Source organism: Salvelinus fontinalis, chromosome 13 (genome assembly GCF_029448725.1).
Source record: "Salvelinus fontinalis isolate EN_2023a chromosome 13, ASM2944872v1, whole genome shotgun sequence".
In the NCBI taxonomy this organism is placed as follows: Eukaryota; Metazoa; Chordata; class Actinopteri; order Salmoniformes; family Salmonidae; genus Salvelinus; species Salvelinus fontinalis.
In genome coordinates, this window is record NC_074677.1 from 30617027 (window position 1) to 30635649 (window position 18623).

The window sequence follows — 18623 nt, forward strand, 5'->3', positions numbered from 1 at the left end:
TATCATTTTAACATTCATTTAATGAACAACTCCTAAAAGCTACTCCTGGTGCAGCTGAAACAGCAACGCCCATGCCCCTTCCACCTGAGGATCTGTCTTTTTCAGCCATCTACTTCCTGTGTTTGAGGGGTGGAAAATCCACTTGTCACTTAGATCTCACTGGATTGACTGCTTCAATTTGACTCTTTTATACTCTTGCTTTTGCCTGTCGTTTTTTCCCGTTAACGTTACGACCACGGAAATGTTTGCAATGAACTGTCATGAACCCGGTAATTGCTGAAATGGGCTCAATGGAATACATCGTCTTTCCTGTTGCATTTCCAAGAACGGTAAAGCTTCTTAAGGGATTTAACACACTCTTGACACTTATATCACAAGAAAGAGAAGAAATAACTTTATTTTGATGTACAAACGTGTTGATTTTTAATCGAGGGTATCTGCTATTGACAAACTTGTTGAATTATGCAAGAGAAATGTGACAACAGTAAAAAATTAAGCAGTATAGACAGCGCAGGTGAGTGCTGGTAGGGTAGACAGAGAAAGGCGAGTTCTGGTAGGGTGATTAGAGAAAGTGAGTGCTGGTAGGGTAGACATAGCAGGTGAGTGCTGGTAGGGTAGACAGAGCAGGTGAGTTCTGTCAGGGTAGACAGAGCAGGTGAGTGCTGGTAGGGTAGACAGAGCAGGTGAGTGCTGGTAGGGTAGACAGAGCAAGGTGAGTTCTGGTAGGGTAGACAGAGCAAGTGAGTGCTGGTAGGGTAGACAGAGCAAGGTAAGTGCTGGTAGGGTAGACAGAGCAAGGTGAGTTCTGGTAGGGTAGACAGAGCAAGTGAGTGCTGGTAGGGTAGCCAGAGCAGGTGAGTGCAGGTAGGGTAGACATAGCAGGTGTTTGGTGGTTCCAGCCCTGTTCCACCCTTTTATGTTAATGTATTAATATATGCAAATACACCCGGTGTTTTTTTGTGCAATATTTCAGCCAATATCTGATGGATTACAACAATTCTAAAAGTTTGGAGTATCTACGTCCAGTTTCCAACTGCTGCATTTATTTGAGTTGTTTTTAAAGCCTTAACAATTTCGATATCCGTTGCTAGTTAAAGAGTTTGTCAATGGTATCAAGAGATTTAAACAAAGAGAAGTATATCAACTCTGCCTTGTAAAACCAGCATGTTATGGTATTCCAACTGGCTTCCATAAAATGTCCTTCAATACAGGTTTCCCCAGGAATGCTTTATCTGAAACTTGCTTGAATCACTGGAGAATATGTTTATTCAGACAAAACAATGGTATGTTTTGGAGAGGCTTTACTTCGTGAATATATCTCAATAAACAACAATGGCCCTTGAAAATATTGTAACAAGATGAACACAAACACATTTTTCATTATTAAGACATTTCACTGTGTCCCAACTGCAGTTGGATTTAGTGTACAGAATAGCTTTGTAAATGTTGGTACATAATGAACAAAAACTCTTGAAATCAAAGTGAATATATTTACATAATGTAGTAAGGCTTGTGTGAGTCTTCGGTGTTGACTTTAAGTTCTCCTTACACCATCACCTGCAACAGAATGTGAGTCCAAAATTTAGCTCCAGACATTGCTCCACTCTCTCTCTCGCTCTCTCTCTCCTGGCAGGCAAATAGATCAGATCCCACCTTGTGATACAGGGAGGATACCTCAGCAGAACTGGAGTGTCCTAAAGCTCTGTAGAACACCCAGAACATGTAGGCAACATGATTCTCAAATTTCACTCGGAAGCCTTTGATCTTGAGAGAACGCTGCCACTTGAAGATGAGAGTCTGGAGTTTGGACCCTTGCATAGGCAAATATTTATGTACCTCTGGAAAAAAACAGGTTCTGACAAATCACACTCAAGTTTCGGTCGGTCATCCATTTTGGAACAGATGACTGCAATATCTCTGTGAGCTGCCAGTGGATATAATGTTGCATCTTCCAATTCCACATGAAAACATGACTATACAAATATGCTAGATGATTGAATTGTCTTAGATGGGCACTGATGGCACTGCGTCTCTTATTAAAACAAAGTGAAAAGGGGCAACTATGTGAACTGGATACAGATAGTTAGCAATGTATGTGGCAAACATCAATCAATGCTTTGAATCTGTTCATACGGCGCCCTCCTGTGGCTAGCACAGAAATACAAGGTTACCATCCAGCCTTTTAATGTGAGTAAAGTACATGTTGAATAAAAAAGTCACGACAGGCCTGATGGAAACAGAAAATGTGTCCGTAAACGTTCCAAATGTCGACAAAACAAAATACACTAGACAAGGTGGGCTCTCCGTGTTGGCAAAATGAATTATGCGAGAATCTTTCAAATGGTGGTGGAAATGCCTTGATGCGCAATGGACTTCTGTGGGCAAATGTTCACCTTCAACGGCCACTGGCACGCTGGAGAAGTGTGCTCTTCACAGATTAATCTCGGTTTCAACTGTACCGGACAGATGGCAGACAGTGTAGTGTGTATGGCGTCGTGTGGGCAAGCGGTTTGCTGATGTTACCATTGTGAACAGAGTGCCCCATGGTGGCGGTGGGGTTATGGTATGGGCAGACATAAGCTATGGAAAACGAACACAAATGCATTTTATCGATGGCTATTTGAATACACAGAGATACCGTGACGAGATCCTGAGGCCCATTGTCATGCCACTCATCTGCCACCATCATCTCATGTTTCAGCATGATAATGTACGCAAGGATCTGTACACAATTCCTGGAAACTGAAAATGTCCCAGCTCTTGCATGGCCTGCATACTCAGACATGTCACCCATTGAGCATGTTTGGGATGCTCTGGATCAACATGTACAACAGCGTGTTCCAGTTCCAGCCAATATCCAGCAACTTCACACGGCCATTGAAGACGAGTGGAACAACATTCCACAGGCCACAATCAACAGCCTGATCACCTCTATGCGAAGGAAATGTGTTGCGCTGCATGAGGCATATCGTGCTCACACCAGACACTGACTGGTTTTCTGATCCACGCCCCTACCATTTTAAGGTATCTGTGACCAACAGACGCATATCTGTATTCCCAGTTATGTGAAATCCATAGATTAGGGCCTAATGAATTTATTTCAATTGACGGACTTCCATATATGAACTGTAACTCAGTAAAATCTTTGAAATTTTTGCGTTGAGTGTAGTTGGGATTTGATTAAATCATGGTGAATAAAATCATGTGAATCAAAATGATCATTTGTGAAACACGAACAGTGATTTTCATAGACTTCCTTTGGGATTATGTGGCTGCAAAACTTGTTTTGTAGATACTTCAAATTGATTTGGGCATTTCATTTATGTGACATTGCAACTCAATAGATGCTAGTCAGCCTGCAAAGTAACTTCTAAGGTAAGATAAATATGACTAAACTAGAAAAGGTACATTTCCCAAAGAAAATCTGTGTGCTTGGGTGTCTAAAAATATTTGTTAAAATGTAGAATTCAAGCTGAATAGAAAGTGAAGCAGTTCGTCATAGTAAGAATAGGTCTGATTACTTAAGCATATACACTCGTGGCCAGTTTATTAGGTACAACAGACTAGTACTAAGTTGCACACCCTTTGCCTCCAGAACAGTTGGAAATTCTTTGGGGCATGGAAACCTAACATGTGCCAGGAAAACATTCCCCACACCATTACACCACCGCCACCAGCCTGTACCGCTGAACCAGGCAGGGTGGGGCCATGGACTCATGCTGCTTATGCCAAATCCTGACTCTGCCATCAGCATGACATAAGCCTGTAATGCTGGAACCGGGACGCAACAGGAACCGGGATTCGTCGGACCAGGTAAAGTTTTTCCACTCCTAAATTGTCCAATGTTGGTGATCACGTGCCCGCTGAAGCCGCTTCTTGTTTTTAGATGAGAGGAGTAGAACCGGTGTGGTCATCTGCTGCAATAGCCCATCCGTGACAAGGACTGGCGAGTTGTGCGTTCCAAAATGCCATTCTGCACACCACTGTTGTACTGCGCCGTTATTTGCCTGTTTGTGGCCCGCCTATTAGCTTGCACGATTCTTGCCATTCTCCTTCGACCTCTCATCAATGAGCTGTTTTTGCCCACCACACTCAAAGTTGCTTAGGTCACTAATTTTTCCTATTCTAACGTTTAATCGAATAGTAACAGAATGCCTCGATGCCTGTCGCCTGCTTTATATAGCAAGCCACGGCCACGTAACACAGTCTGTAGGGGCGAACCATTTTCGTGAACAGGGTGGTGTACCTAATAAACAGCCACTGAGTGTATTTCAGCTAGCAAAGTTTTAGGCAATTAACTGTGCCTAAAACTCCGCTGGGACAGGCTTTCAAACTGTGGTCCCTGTGACTGTCATTCTAAAACCATTACAACAAAAGGCTAAAATCTCTTGGTAAGGTCGCTAGGTGTTGTAAGCAGTGGTGTAGTGGTGCCTAGAGAAGTGGGTATACTCTCATTTTGCCAGAAATGTCCCAAACGGCCCACTCGGCAAAGGAAAGGCGACCTGTGTGAAAAATGATATGAGAAACAGTGGCATACACTCTGAATGACCTAAAAATATGAATCCCATATTGGTCTTTCACAGTCAGGCCAACCCAAGCTGTACTGTGTAAGTAAGCTAATAGTAGGCCTGCTATTGAAACAGATAAATGAGTCTGTCAACTGAGTCAGAAATCAGGTTATTGTTCTCAGTCACTTTTTTAAAGAAAAAAAAAACAAATTGTACATTATAAGTCCATAACAATGCTTAAACCACAACAGGAGACCACTTTTGAGGTCTGGGAAAATCTAAGACATTTTTATTTGAGTGTAGTTACCCTTTAATTCAAGTGCACAGACACCTAGCACTGTTTGGTTAGTGGTGTTTCTGTAGCACACGATGGAGTTTGCAAAACAAATGGCTACTGGATTGAAGCAAATAATCATGATGTCATTCTGCCAGGTAGCCATATGCTACTTTGTAGCTAGTTAACGTTTAACTGAGAAGGTTATTGGGAAAGCCTTTCCATCTACCTGAGTAGTTAGGCCTATCATTAACGTCGCTATATTTTTCCTGTTCCTTAATTGTTTGAAACCTGGACGTTTTACTTCCTATTATGAGGCATGTCTTATCTTGCTTCAAAGTAGCCTATTGCCAAAATCCCACCATAGAATCGTGGAGGAAATTATTTTACAAAGACTTCCTCATATGCTTTCTCCTTTTCTATTTGTTTTCTTTCTTTCATTGTCTAGCAGCAAAATACATTATCTAGTCATATTATCAACCCATGATAGTTGATGCATGTTTAGATCTCCCCTCTTTCTAAATTTCGAACAGATATTTCCATCTCTGTCCATGAAACCGCTCGCATGTGCACCACATTCTATAAAGGTGTTTTACTGCAATTTGCATTTTGGAACATTCAGGCATAGGCCTACTGCAGTGTGCACATTGTTATGCCTAAAATGTGAAGAAATAATAGTCAATATTTTAAACTAAACATTCTGATCTGTTCCATCAGCCTTATTACAATTATTTTTATTTTACCTTTACTTAACTAGGCAAGTCAGTTAAGAACAAATTCTTATTTTCAATGATGGCCTAGGAACAGTGGGTTAACTGCCTTGTGATAGGGCGTATACCTCCACTACACTACTTTAATACGCATCATGGGGATTAAGAAGTCAATATACGCAATTCTCAAAGAAAAATAAGTAGATATGTGGCATATACCCTCCACTACCCCACTGGTTGTAAGGCTGTTCAGTATTTTTTATAAGGGGTTCAAATTCTATTTCTTTATACACTGAACAAAAATATCAACGCAAAGTGTTGGTCCCATGTTTCATAAACTGAAATAAAAAATCCCAGATATGTTCCATACGCATAAAAAGCTTATTTCTCTCAAAATATATCCACTTTGATTTCTCTCTGTTAGTGAACATTTCTCCTTTGCCAAGATAATCCATCCACCTGACAAGTGTGGCATATCAAGAAGCTGATTAAACAGCATGAGGATTATTTCTGTCTTTAATAAAGCCCTTTTCTGTGGGGGAAATCATTCTGATTGGCTGGGCCTTGCTCCCCAGTGGGTGGGCCTGGCTGCCAAGTAGGTGGGCCTATGCCCTTCAAGGCCCACCCATGCCTGCACCCCTGCTCAGTCATGTGAAATCCATAGATTAGAGATTTATTTATTTATTTCAACAGACTTATTTCCTTATATGAACTGTAACTCAGTAAAAACATTTAAATTGTTTCATGTTGCGTTTATATTTTTGTTCAGTATATATTTTATTCGCTTGCCTCAACTTTGTATAGCCTTACCATCACTTCTTCACAAAGTCTGCACACATCTTGAAGCACAACTCTTTCTCTTTGTCCAAATAGTCCTTGTAGCATCTGCACAAATAACAATAATGTAGTTGAAACAATGTGTCACTAGGGAAATAAACAATGAACGTCAATGAATAAACTATGAATGTCAGAAATATTATCTTACATGGCAAGCTTCCTCAAGAGTTTGTTGATGTCGATGTCGAATGGTTTGTTGGCCTGAGCCATCGTGAGGTAATCCTGGGCTTTCTCATAGTCAAACAACTCCAAATAGGCCTGAGGAAAACCCTCTGGTTAAAACATCTGTGACTGTGATTCTTTCAACAAGTGAGCCATCACCAAACATGCAAATCTCAAATGTATGAAAATGGGAAGATGTACGCTTTAGAATTATTTTAAGATGCTAGTAAATGGGTAAATCTTCATAAAACATATGGTCCTAGCAAAAGCACAACCTGTAAAAGTTTTTTTTAAGAACATTTATGTCTGGAGTCAGATCCCTGTCTGCTCACCTATATTTAATATTCATAGCACAAACTATGATGCCAAAAACAATTACATATATTGTAGGCACACACACATGAACCCAGCTTATTGACAAGAATATGACTTCCCCCAGCCTGAGGGTCTGACCTGACCTGACCACAGCGGAACAGGGCCTTGGTGTTGGTGGGGTCAATCTCCATGGCCTTGTGGCCGTACTCCAGGGCTTTCAGGGGCCTGTCCAGGCGGAGCTGGGTCAGGGACAGGTTGAGGTAGATGGGCAACTGCACCGCTGCGATGCTCCTCTTCTCCTCCTTGTCCTCCATCTCCCGATTCCCCAGCAGAGTCACCGCCTGGCCAGACACATGGAGAGGTCATACGTAGAAAGAGTTATTTGATGTATTTATTTATATCACATGCACACTTGCGTGCGGACACAGTAGGGCGTGCACACACTACACGCACAACAGTGTGCTTGTCAAATATTACACATGACAGTGAGCTTATGACAATAAAATAAAATCTACAAAAAACTCAATACTTATGAGGGAACCAGCATAACATCACAATCATTCCTCTCATTCATTCACTTGAAGTAATCCTTCATCATAAAATAATGCCGAAACTAAAATCAAGGGGCTCATTTGATGACATAACATTTAGAACATAAAACATGTTTTTCTGATACTACCTGTTTGTAGCGATCTTTGGCATCCTCGAAGCGACTCTGGTTGAAGCAGCGGTTGCCAAAGCTGCGCTCTGTGTCGACCACATTGAAGAGCGTGGACAGAAGAACAGTGTTCTGCTCCTCCTGGAGGGAGAGAGGGGTTTGGGAAAGGTAAAAACTGGGGAAAGGGAGCCAACAAAATTACAACTAATCCCCAGATAGTAGTGAAAAGCATGACCAAAACTAGTCACCCCAGTCCAAGTAGAAAATGGCTTTATTCAACCCCATAACATATCTCAGCTCCTTCCACTGTATTTAATAAGGTTGGTTGACATTTTTTTTATTTTTTTTCTCCCCTTTTCTCCCCAATTTTCGTGGTATCCAATCGCTAGTAATTACTATCTTTCTTATCTTATCTCGCTACAACTCTCGTACGGGCTCGGGAGAGACGAAGGTCGAAAGCCATGCGTCCTCCGAAGCACAACCCAACCAAGCCGCACTGCTTCTTTTAACACAGCGCGCCTCCAACCTGGAAGCCAGCCGCACCAATGTGTTGGAGGAAACACCGTGCACCTGGCCCCCTTGGTTAGCGCGCACTGCGCCCAGCCCGCCACAGGAGTCGCTGGAGCACGATGAGACAAGGATATCCCTACCGGCCAAACCCTCCCTAACCCGGACTACGGTAGCCCAATTGTGCGTCGCCCCACGGACCTCCCGGTCGCGGCCGGCTGCGACAGAGCCTGGGCGCGAACCCAGAGACTCTGGTGGCGCAGTTAGCACTTATGTCCACTTGTTCTCATGTTGTCTTTTAGTCTTGTATCTTTTCCTAAGATCACTTCTAGCTCTCTGACAAGTGTTTTCAACTCAATATCTGCATTTTTGGTTTGGTCCAACAGAATGGGTCATATGGACACTGAAACACATTGAGACATTATTTTACTGTAATAGAGAAGATAACCTTTCTAACAATATCATTTTTCATGTCTCAACTCCTCAAATTGTGTGCAGAGCAGACACTACTAAAACAGGAGTATCAATAAACATAGATTCTGGTAAATGAATGCTCAGTTTGTTGTGCGCGGCATAGCATTTTAGCCAGACTGTTATACTAGCTGTCTAGTCTGTGTTTTATAAATGTGCAATGAGCCTAAAACACAATTATATAAGGAATTGGCAACTTGTTCTCATTTTGAGAAATAAGGTAGGGTACTTGATTTCAACATCTGAACAAAGTAGACCGGCTAACATGCTGTTCAAACAATTGGAGACAGACAGAAGGGTGTGTTCATAATAATGAAACTGTATAGCTAACTTGTTAGCTAGCAAATGGATCCAAGTATGCTAAACTTGAAATAAAGATTAACTGGCTACTCACTAGCATGATGCAAACTGGTGAGGGCCCAAAAAGGTGACACTTTTTTTTTTTTTGCACCGAAACATGCAATAAATCCCTGCTAGGGGGAAATGCAGGTTTTAACTAATTAAACAACAAAGAATATATGATCTACATGGTCAGTCTGTGTGTTAAAAAAAAAAAAAAGTGGTTAATGTGAACCTAACTCACAGCTAAAAAATGTAAAGAACGCAATCCAATGTTATTTGTTGCCTAGACTTTACTGCAAATGACACTCAAGTCTTGAGAAAAAACAATACACTAATATTGCAGTTAGCCATGACAGCCTTTATATTAGAACGCTTGTGACCACACACATCTAAATATTGCACTTGGGAAAAAAACATCTTAAAGTAGAAATAGAATAAAACAAACAGGCATTCAATTTTTGCTCTATTATAGTGGCCACTATAGTAGACATCGATCAACCTTTCTCTGGCTAGCTAACGGAGAATTTGATCCAGCTAGCAAGATAGCGTTACTTAACAATGCTAACAATACTAGTACTTGTTCCACCACACTTTCTCCCTCACCTCAAACTGTCCAAATGCCAGTTGTTTTTCGGTTACAGCTCATGAACTACGCTTTATCACCTTCTCACCCCCGTCTCCGTGGTCAGGCTTTTCACCTACCTCTTCGTTATCGTTCAGGAGACTCGCTGCTGTAAATGGCAAACTGCCTTTCTACTCTCTGCTGTCTTTCCAGAGCACGCACTGATGCTGTAACTAGCAAATTGGTTGGCTCTTCTCTCTTCAGTTGCGTGCTGCATTCTGCTGTTATGTGAACAATTGGCTGAGCCTTGGATACAGCCAGTATTGCTCCAAACGCGCATCACTCGTTCGCTTACAGCCAGTAGTGTGATCCAAAGCCCCCCTCCCTCCCAAACATTTCTCAGTGGATCTACACGAATCACATAGGTCACCTATTTTTGATTCAAAACTGCGAATTTTGCCGAAAGGTGACTAGTTTGCATCCCTGCATGTGGGCTTGTGTTCGCAAGACTGTATGAGACATGTGTTAATTTTCAATAATTACTGTTACAAGAAGTTAGTTATTATTAGTGAATATGCATTAAACATTGTTCTGGTTAAATTTGTACCAAAAAGGGCATTTTCATCGGAGAAACTTGAATGCCAGATCAGTGATTATTGCAAAAAAGCAGATTAAATTTTGAAAAAATAATTACATTATTAGTGAGTGTTCTGGTTGTGGAAGGCTTCAATTTAGCCTTGGTTTAAATTTGGTATTTGACCTTTAATTGTACAACAAAGCTTATTAAGAGAAACATTTTTAAATATCTAGGTATATGGTGAATCACCCATAAATTAGAAAAAATATATATAAAATTGGCCATATTGCCCATCCCTAGATACAGCCATGACTGAATAAGGCCCCTAGTCTCCTCACCGAACTCATTGCGAAGAACTCATCCACTTGGGCTGAGTCAAGGAAATCGAGGACCTGCACCTCGTAGAGCACAGTGGCTACAGGAGGGATGAGTGGAGGGCAGCCCATCTCTCCATATGCATACGCAGGCAGGAAGAGAAAACGAGAGAACTCTCCCTTCCTCATGGTCAGAATACCCAGCTCCAGGCCACATAGAGTCACGTCTGTAAGATGTGTGTATTAGTTGTTTATGAAGCCACATATGAAAACCAGTTACATAAAGAGTAGGCTATACCTTACCTCTTCCAAGCTTCATCATTCGAGGGTACTTCAGGTAGCTGGTGGTCTCAAACGGTCGGTCAGAGTACTCCAGAAATCCTGAGAAATTAACTTTTAAGGAATATTAGCAGGTGTACAAATGGGCAATGCTATAAGAAAAAATGGTGGTGTCCCACTATGGTTTAATGTTGATACATATAATCGATTACATTGTAAGGCATCCTAAAGATAGTAGTATTTTTAGAGGGTACTTGACACAGATGAATCTCTTGGCACTGGTGGGCCTTCTCCAGGTTGGACCACTTCCTTCTTGATCCCGCCATCGCCCAAGAGGTCCTGCATCTGCTGGCCCAGGCGGTGGAAAGGGCTCTGACAAGGATATAGAAAAGTTAACAACATTGATAACACTTACCTATTTTTTTTCAAACCTTTTTAAATGTGTTTGCAGTGGGGCACAAAGAAACAGTCTTGCCAAAACACCGTTTTATATCTTAGTTAGATAGCTAGTAAGTTGAAACGAAATTCTGCAAGGTGGGACGAGAAGCTAAAATAATTTTGCGTGACAGGATCAAGCTCGCGAGGCTGCAGCATAGTGTCTTGGCTAGTTAGCTATCTAGCAAATGAGCAAATTATGCACAAACATGTGTATACATTGTAACCAGTTAGCAATACATTTTGGTTCATGAAACATCCCTATTAATATGATTGTGTAAAGTTGAGCAAATAATAGTTGTTGACATCACATGTAACGTTAGGTTAACTAGCGAACGTTAACTCGCTGCTGGCAATAGGCAGCCTCCCATCCATCTCTTTACCTGAGTACCTGCCATTGGCCGCTCGTGGGGATCCAAAAACTGCTGAATTCTGGTCGACAGTCCGTTTCCTGACATAATGTTGTCGAAAGATGGTTGCAAATTTCAATTGCACTAGCTAGCTATGATAATATAAAAGTCTATGAATAATGTGGGTTGCTAGTTAGCTTGCAGATTTCCCGCGAAGAACGTAGCCAGGGGTGCGTTCAGTTCGATCGAACGTTTGCTACTTTGCGTAACGACTTTTACACGTTTCCCCAAAACGTTCAACGTTCTTGAACATACTTCGAGGTACGTTCTCTACGTTTGGCGCGTGTGTCCTTTTAGCAATGAGTGACGTTTGAAAGGGCAGCGGTGCATTTTAGAACCCACAACCCAACCAAAGTGGTCCTTCAGAACAGCACCGTTCCCTTTTAATTGAACCTTTAGAAACTGTGTGGTTGCATTACGTGTTTTTGTATTGAACGCAGGTAAGGTCATTAGGTCACAGTACACCACACGAGGTGCACTGACCGTTTTGACATTATTCAATCAAAACTGGAAATCCACTAATGGTTAACATAAAAAACAACATACCATTTCCCCTTTTGCACAATTCTTATTTTTCATGTTTGTCATTGGCATAACAGTCTACGGACATAGATAAGCATACTGTACAAATTTAGTTTGTAAGTCTGTTGGAGTACTTTGTCATTTTTATATTGATAAAAATATAATAAACAAAATATGTGCACAAGAACATCAATAGCATATAATACATTTTCAAAAATATGTGTTTTTCTGAAAAATAAATGCTATTAGCTTCCGTTGTAGTTTTAAGAACTGATCCAGCATTTAGCTAATTTAGCCAATACCACTGAACACATGTTTAAACTACAACAAAGGCAATAGTCCATGCTAGTAATTTGACAAATGTACAACACACTCAAACATATTTAAAATTATACTGTGGCATGGGACTATTTTATACAATTTCACAGTTGTTTAAGATAAAGTTAAATCCTCAGCGTATACCAAACACAAACAAAGAATTTCACACATACGGTTATACTGTATATGGAGTCATTCCAAGTGTTTTCAAACAGACTTTTGCAAGAGCAGTCTTCCTTTCTTTTCAAAAGAATGCATGCAAATCTCTCCATCAAAGTTTTACTTCATATGCTAATAATTAATCTTTTTCCCCCAGGGTGGGATAGTGCAGACTAATTTACCTGTTATAATCTATTTACCGGTGGGGGTGTTAAGCTTTTAGCACAACACTCCATAGCAAGACATTTGCAAAATTGTTGACTGTTAGTGCATCAAATATACGATAATTTTTGTCTGATAGTATTCAAAATACGTCCATCATTTAAGAATAGTACGTTGATTTGTCTTCAAAAATTCAAAAACACCTCAATTTTAAAGTCACCAATCACAAATTCACATGGATATCTACACTCTTCGAAAAAAGGATTACAAAAGGGTTCTTCAACTATCCCCATATGTAAACCTTTTTTGGTTCCAGGTAAAATTATTTTTGGTTCCATGTAGAACCCTCTGTGGAAAGGGTTCTACATGGAACACAAAACGGTTCTACTTGGAACCAAAAGGGTTCTACCTGGAACCAATAAGGCTTCTTCAAAGGGTTATCCTATGGGGTCAGCCGAAGAACCCTTTTAGGTTCTAGATAGTACCTTTTTCTAACAGTGTAGGTCGTCAGAAAGCAATAACTATAAATAGGGACACCAACATCCCATACATGCATTACATTAAGGTTATATTTTATGCCTTTTGAGGCCAAAGTTCAAGTTCACATTGAAATCCCATCAGAAAGAAGGCATTATATAGAAGGCTTTGCTTTAAATACTGTAATTAGTAGTCTATGTCACACATTTGATATACTGTTAAGGGGATATATCAACAGACCTTGCCTTGCAAGTAAATCAGCTACTCAAGCAGCAGCAGTACTACCTACATTGTGTGCCAGGCTATACTGTATGTGGCAAATATGAGCTTTCTTTGTTGAAGAGTGTTCTGTAAGGGTAAATTATGTTGTTTGGAATGTTTAGATATTGTGTTGGGTTTAACTAAATGTATGCACACATATTACAGTGGCTTGCAAAAGTATTCACCCCCCTTGGCATTTTCCCTATTTTGTTGCCTTACAACCTGGAATTAAAATAGATTTTTGGGGGGTTTGTATCATTTGATTTACACAACATGCAAAACTTTGAAGATGCAAAATATTTTTTTATTGTGAAACAAACAAGAAATAAGACCAAAAAACTGAAAACTTGAGCGTGCATAACTATTCACCCCCCCCCCCAAAATCAATACTTTGTAGAGCCACCTTTTTCAGCTGCAAGTCTCTTGGGGTATGTCTCTATAAGCTTGGCACATCTAGCCACTGGGATTTTTGCCCATTCTTCACGGCAAAACTGCTCCAGCTCCTTCAAGTTGGATGGGTTCCGCTGGTGTACAGCAATCTTTAAGTCATACCACAGATTCTCAATTGGATTGAGGTCGGGGCTTTGACTAGGCCATTCCAAGACATTTAAATGTTTCCCCTTAAATCACTCGAGTGTTGCTTTAGCAGTATGCTTAGGGTCATTCTCCTGATATTTTTTAGAAACCCAACACTGATCTGTAATTCTCCACAATGTTGTCCCTGACTTGTTTGGAGAGCTCCTTGGTCTTCGTGGTGCCACTTGCTTAGTGGCATTGTAGACTCCGGGGCCTTTCAGAGCAGGTGTATATATACTGAGATCAGGTGACAGATCATGTGACACTTAAATAGTCCACCCGTGTGCAATCTTTCTAATTATGTGACTTCTGAAGGTAATTGGTTGCACTAGATCTTATTTAGGGGCTTCATAGCAAAGGGGATGAATACATACAGTTGAAGTCGGAAGTTTACATACACCTTAGTTAAATATATTTAAACTCAGTTTTTCACAATTCCTGACATTTAATCCGAGTAAAAATTGTGTGTCTTAGGTCAGTTAGGATCACCACTGTATTTTAAGAATGTGAAATGTCAGAATAATTGTAGAGAATTATTTATTTCAGCTTTTTTTTCCCAACACATTCCCAGTGGGTCCGAAGTTTACATACACTCAATAAGTATTTGGTAGCATTGCCTTTAAATTGTTTAACTTGGGTCAAACATTTCGGGTAGCCTTCCATAAGCTTCCCACATTAAGGTGGGTGAATTTTGGCCCATTCCTCCTGAAAGGGCTGCTTTAACTGAGTCCGGTTTGTAGGCCTCCTTGCTCGCACACGCTTTTTCAGTTCTGCCCACACATTTTCTATTGGATTGAGGTCAGGGCTTTGTGATGGCCACTTCAATACCTTGACTTTGCTGTCCTTAAGCCATTTTGCCACAACTTTGGAAGTATGCTTGGGGTCACTCCATTTGGAAGATCCATTTGCAACCCAGCTTTAACTTCCTGACTGATGTCTTGAAATTTTGCTTCAATATATCATTCCTAGGGATGCCATCTATTTTGTGAAGTGCACCAATCCCTCCTGCAGCAAAGCACCCTCACAACATGATGCTGGCACCCCCGTGCTTCACAGTTGGGATGGTGTTCTTCGGCTTGCAAGCCGCCCCCTTTTTCCTCCAAACATGATGGTCATTATGGCCAAACAGTTCTATTTTTTTTCTAGAGGACATTTCTCCAAAAGTACGATCTTCGTCCCCATGTGCAGTTGCAAACCGTAGTCTGACTTTTTTATGGCAGTTTTGGAGCAGTGGCGTCTTCCTTGCTGAGCAGCCTTTCAGGTTATGTCGATATAGGACTCGTTTTACTGTGGATATAGATAATTTTGTACTTTTCCTCCAGCATCTTCACAAGCTCCTTTGCTGTTGTTCTGGGATTGATTGGCACTTTTCGCACCAAAGTACGTTCATCTCAAGGAGACAGAACGCGTCTCCTTCCTGAGCGGTATGACGGCTGCGTGGTCCCATGGTGTTTATACTTGCGTACTATTGTTTGTACAGATGAACGTTGTACCTTCAGACATTTGGAAATTGCTCCCAAGGATGAACCAGACTTGTGGAGGTCTACAATTTTTTTTCTGAGGTCTTGGCTGATTTCTTTTGATTTTCCCATGATGTCAAGCAAAGAGGCACTGAGTTTGAAGGTAGGCCTTGAAATACATTCACAGGTACACCAATTGACTGAAATGATGTCAATTAGCCTATCAGAAGCTTCTAAAGCCATGACATAATTTTCTGGAATTTTCCAAGCTGTTTAAAGGCACAGTCAACTTAGTGAATGTAAACTTATGACCCATTGGAATTGTGATACAGTGAATTGTAAGTGAAATAATCTGTCTATAAACAATTGTTGGAAATATTACTTGTGTCATGCACAAAGTAGATGTCCTAACCGACTTGCCAAAACTATAGCTTGTTAACAAGAAATTTGTGGAGTGGTTGAAAAACAAGTTTTAATGACTCCAACCTAAGTGTATGTAAACTTCCGACTTCAACTGTATGCATGTAATGAAATCCTGAATCACCTGAAAGTTTTTGGGGAACAAGCAACATTGAAAGGGCAATATTTAATTCTCTAAAGAAGTAATACACTGAGTATATCAAACATACGGAAAACCTTCCTAATATTGTGTTCCCCCCCCCCCCCCCCCTTTGCCCTCAGAACAGCCTGAATGCATTGGGGCATAGACTCTAAAAGGTGTTGAAAGCGTTCCACAGGGATGACTCCAATGCTTCCCACAGTAAAGTTGGCTGGATATTCTTTGGGTGGTGGACCATTCTTGATACACACATGAAACTGTTGAGCTTGAAAAACCCAGCAGCATTGCAGTTCTTAAACCGGTGCGCCTGGCACCTCCTACCATACCCTGTTCCAAGGCACTTAAATATTTTGTCCTGCCCATTCACCCTCTGAATGGCACACATACACAATCCCTGTCTCAACTGTCTCAAGGATTAAAAATCCTTCTTTAACCTGTCTCCCCCCTTCATCTACACCGATTGAAGTGGATTTAACAAGTGACATCAATAGGGATCATAGCTTTCATCTGGATTCACCTGCTCAGTCTGTCATGGAAAGAGCAGGTGTTCTTAATGTTTTGTACACTCAGTGTATAATCAACTAACTAAACCCAAGATATTAAAGACTTTGTATTACATTCCTATTGTTGCAATAAACTTCCTCCGATTCTATAAGTAGTGTGCAAGGGAATGATTGTAATCAAATAGGACAGATCCAATTTGGGTGGCAGGTAGCCTAGTGGTTAGAGCGTTGGACTAGTAACCGAAAGGTTGCAAGTTTGAATCCCCGAGCTAACAATGTAAAACAAATCTGCCCCTGAACAAGGCAGTTAACCCACTGTTCCTAGGCCGTCATTGAAAATAAGAATTAGTTCTTAACCGATTTGCCTAGTTAAATAAAGGTAAAAGAAACCTTCCACCATCATTTCAGAATTCACTGGAAACCTCACAATTTCAACACAACTCTTAGTTACATTCAGAGCCGTTTCCATAATGGACTTTAATTTTCTCCTACGCTCTAACTGAAACACAGTAGGCGCAAATGGGAACAAACATATGATCAGATCTGTGCCCAACTGTGTTCAGGAAAAATGAGAGTGCTGTGTGTCATTGTTCTCAGAGCTAGAATTATGTAGGAAAATGACAGATACTCTCTCTCTGTTGTGTGAGAGGAGAGTGAATGCTGACAAGTCAATGTTATACTGTATGTAGGCTGCTGTTCAACATCTATGGTAGCCTACTACAGTAGGCCTATGTTGTTGTCATATTCAAATAGATTTGGTCCAGTTTTCCTCTATCATGAATGTTACTCTTTCTCTTGTGTTAATGAAATTGAATCCCTCTTCCTGGATTTTATTTACATCCCTAACTACCTGTACTTGTGATTTCAATGCTGACAGGTGATGCACCTGCAGTTTGTTTCTGTCATAGTACCAAGCTGCTTGCTAACTGAACTGTAACAATGTATCAACTCTGTGGCTCTCTAATAGAAACATGTCGACAAGTTTATTTTGTGAATATTCTTACCCGTCGACAGGTACGCAGCCTACCAACTGTGATTGGTCACAGAAAATTGTACTGTGGCCTATTTAGAAATGTCTACGAGAAATGCTGGAACCAAGGGACTTTTCGGTAACAGAGAGCTCCAGAAAGAACCAGACACAACAAACCCTCCCCAGCTCTGCCTCTCATCGCCTGTCGCCAGCCTAGCAAAACACACACGCCGTCTTTGAAATTGCTCCCATCAAGTCTACAGCATTGGTCTTCAGCGCACCAATAAAAAAGTACCTGTGAATAACAAACTGTCAAGTGCTTACGAATTGTTAAATTGTGATCTCTGATTGTGGAATGGTGGATCAGGGCATAAATAATAAATACATTAAATTGATATTTTTTTTGCTAAAAATAAATAAATGGTTTGAACACTAATTATGTTAAGGAAATTAATGCGTAATTAGGCTACTTTGCATTGAAATGTTCATAGCCTAGATTAATCTAATGATTAGGCTAATACAGTGGGTCATTCTGACTGTTTTCTATACAGGTGCCTACCGGTGTCTGGTGCACACGGCATCTTGTTGAGAGAAGCTCAAATTAAATATTATAAAAACACAGCAATGCATGACTGTATGTCTTGTCTAGGCCAACAGCGGGTGCTTGGTGTAATACAATCGATACTAATTGCTGTTTTAATTAGCCCACAACGTGCCTCTGTGGTGGTCACGCCTAGAATAACTTGGACAGCGCATGGGATGGGCACATTGCAAAATGCAAATCAAACCATCATCAGTTGATTTTTGGATTCCAAAAGAATGGATAAATAAATCAAGGCATGCACAATACAGAGATATTTAGCCTACATTAAACTATCCCTGTGATTGACGCAAGGGCGTGTGATCGAATGGCCTTGATGCTGCATGATGTTTCATTCCACCCACCCATTTCGAATGGGATATCCCAGATCCTTGCCAAGAGGATAGGAAAGAATTAAGGATGGCATCTTCGAACAATAAAGGGGGTATGCCTCCATTTTGTAATTATTTGACATCATGCAACTAACTGAGATTTGGACATAGGCTACCTCACTCTAATTTCTTAGACCCGCCGGCTTGTCTGATCACACTGATGCGCAAGCGACCTTACCTGGGTGACCCGGAGCAAATCCTCTTTGTAACGGCCATCTCGGATTGCTGAATCAATCACACACATGCAAGGTCTCAAAGCCAGGATTTTGTCGTAAGCATAAACTTGGTCCACTGTGTTGTTCAATGTCTGGCCATACAACCAA

General features: G+C 40.8%; 1 protein-coding gene across 3 annotated transcripts; it reads right to left on the reverse strand.

The window, feature by feature from the left end:
* Nucleotides 1-378: 378 nt before the first annotated feature.
* Nucleotides 379-18563, reverse strand: LOC129868424 (inactive peptidyl-prolyl cis-trans isomerase FKBP6-like). Of its 3 annotated transcripts, none has more exons than XM_055942389.1 (9): nucleotides 18479-18563; nucleotides 10771-10888; nucleotides 10541-10630; nucleotides 10262-10464; nucleotides 7486-7605; nucleotides 6950-7147; nucleotides 6478-6587; nucleotides 6303-6377; nucleotides 379-1557 (listed from the first exon to the last, which is right to left on the reverse strand). In XM_055942389.1, the coding sequence occupies exons 1-8, from the start codon at nucleotides 18542-18544 to the stop codon at nucleotides 6305-6307; spliced, it is 978 nt and encodes a 325-aa protein (XP_055798364.1). In that variant the 5' UTR covers nucleotides 18545-18563; the 3' UTR covers nucleotides 379-1557; nucleotides 6303-6304. The 3 variants fall into 3 exon arrangements, with proteins under 3 accessions (XP_055798364.1, XP_055798366.1, XP_055798363.1); XM_055942391.1 differs by lacking the exon at nucleotides 18479-18563 and adding an exon at nucleotides 11335-15584 and having other exon boundaries at nucleotides 10541-10618; XM_055942388.1 differs by lacking the exon at nucleotides 18479-18563 and adding an exon at nucleotides 11335-15584.
* Between the last annotated feature and the right edge of the window lie 60 nt (nucleotides 18564-18623).

What these genes read in the sequence shown, in the direction of transcription:
- LOC129868424 (XM_055942388.1), bottom strand. Translation starts at nt 11,409, where the DNA reads ATGTCAGGAAACGGACTGTCGACCAGAATTCAGCAGTTTTTGGATCCC. An exon ending in GGCCAATGGCAGGTACTCAG is followed by an intron (nt 10,889 to 11,334) that starts GTAAAGAGATGG and finishes TATCCTTGTCAG; the next exon opens with AGCCCTTTCCACCGCCTGGG. An exon ending in AAGAGATTCATCTGTGTCAA is followed by an intron (nt 10,631 to 10,770) that starts GTACCCTCTAAA and finishes ATTCCTTAAAAG; the next exon opens with TTAATTTCTCAGGATTTCTG.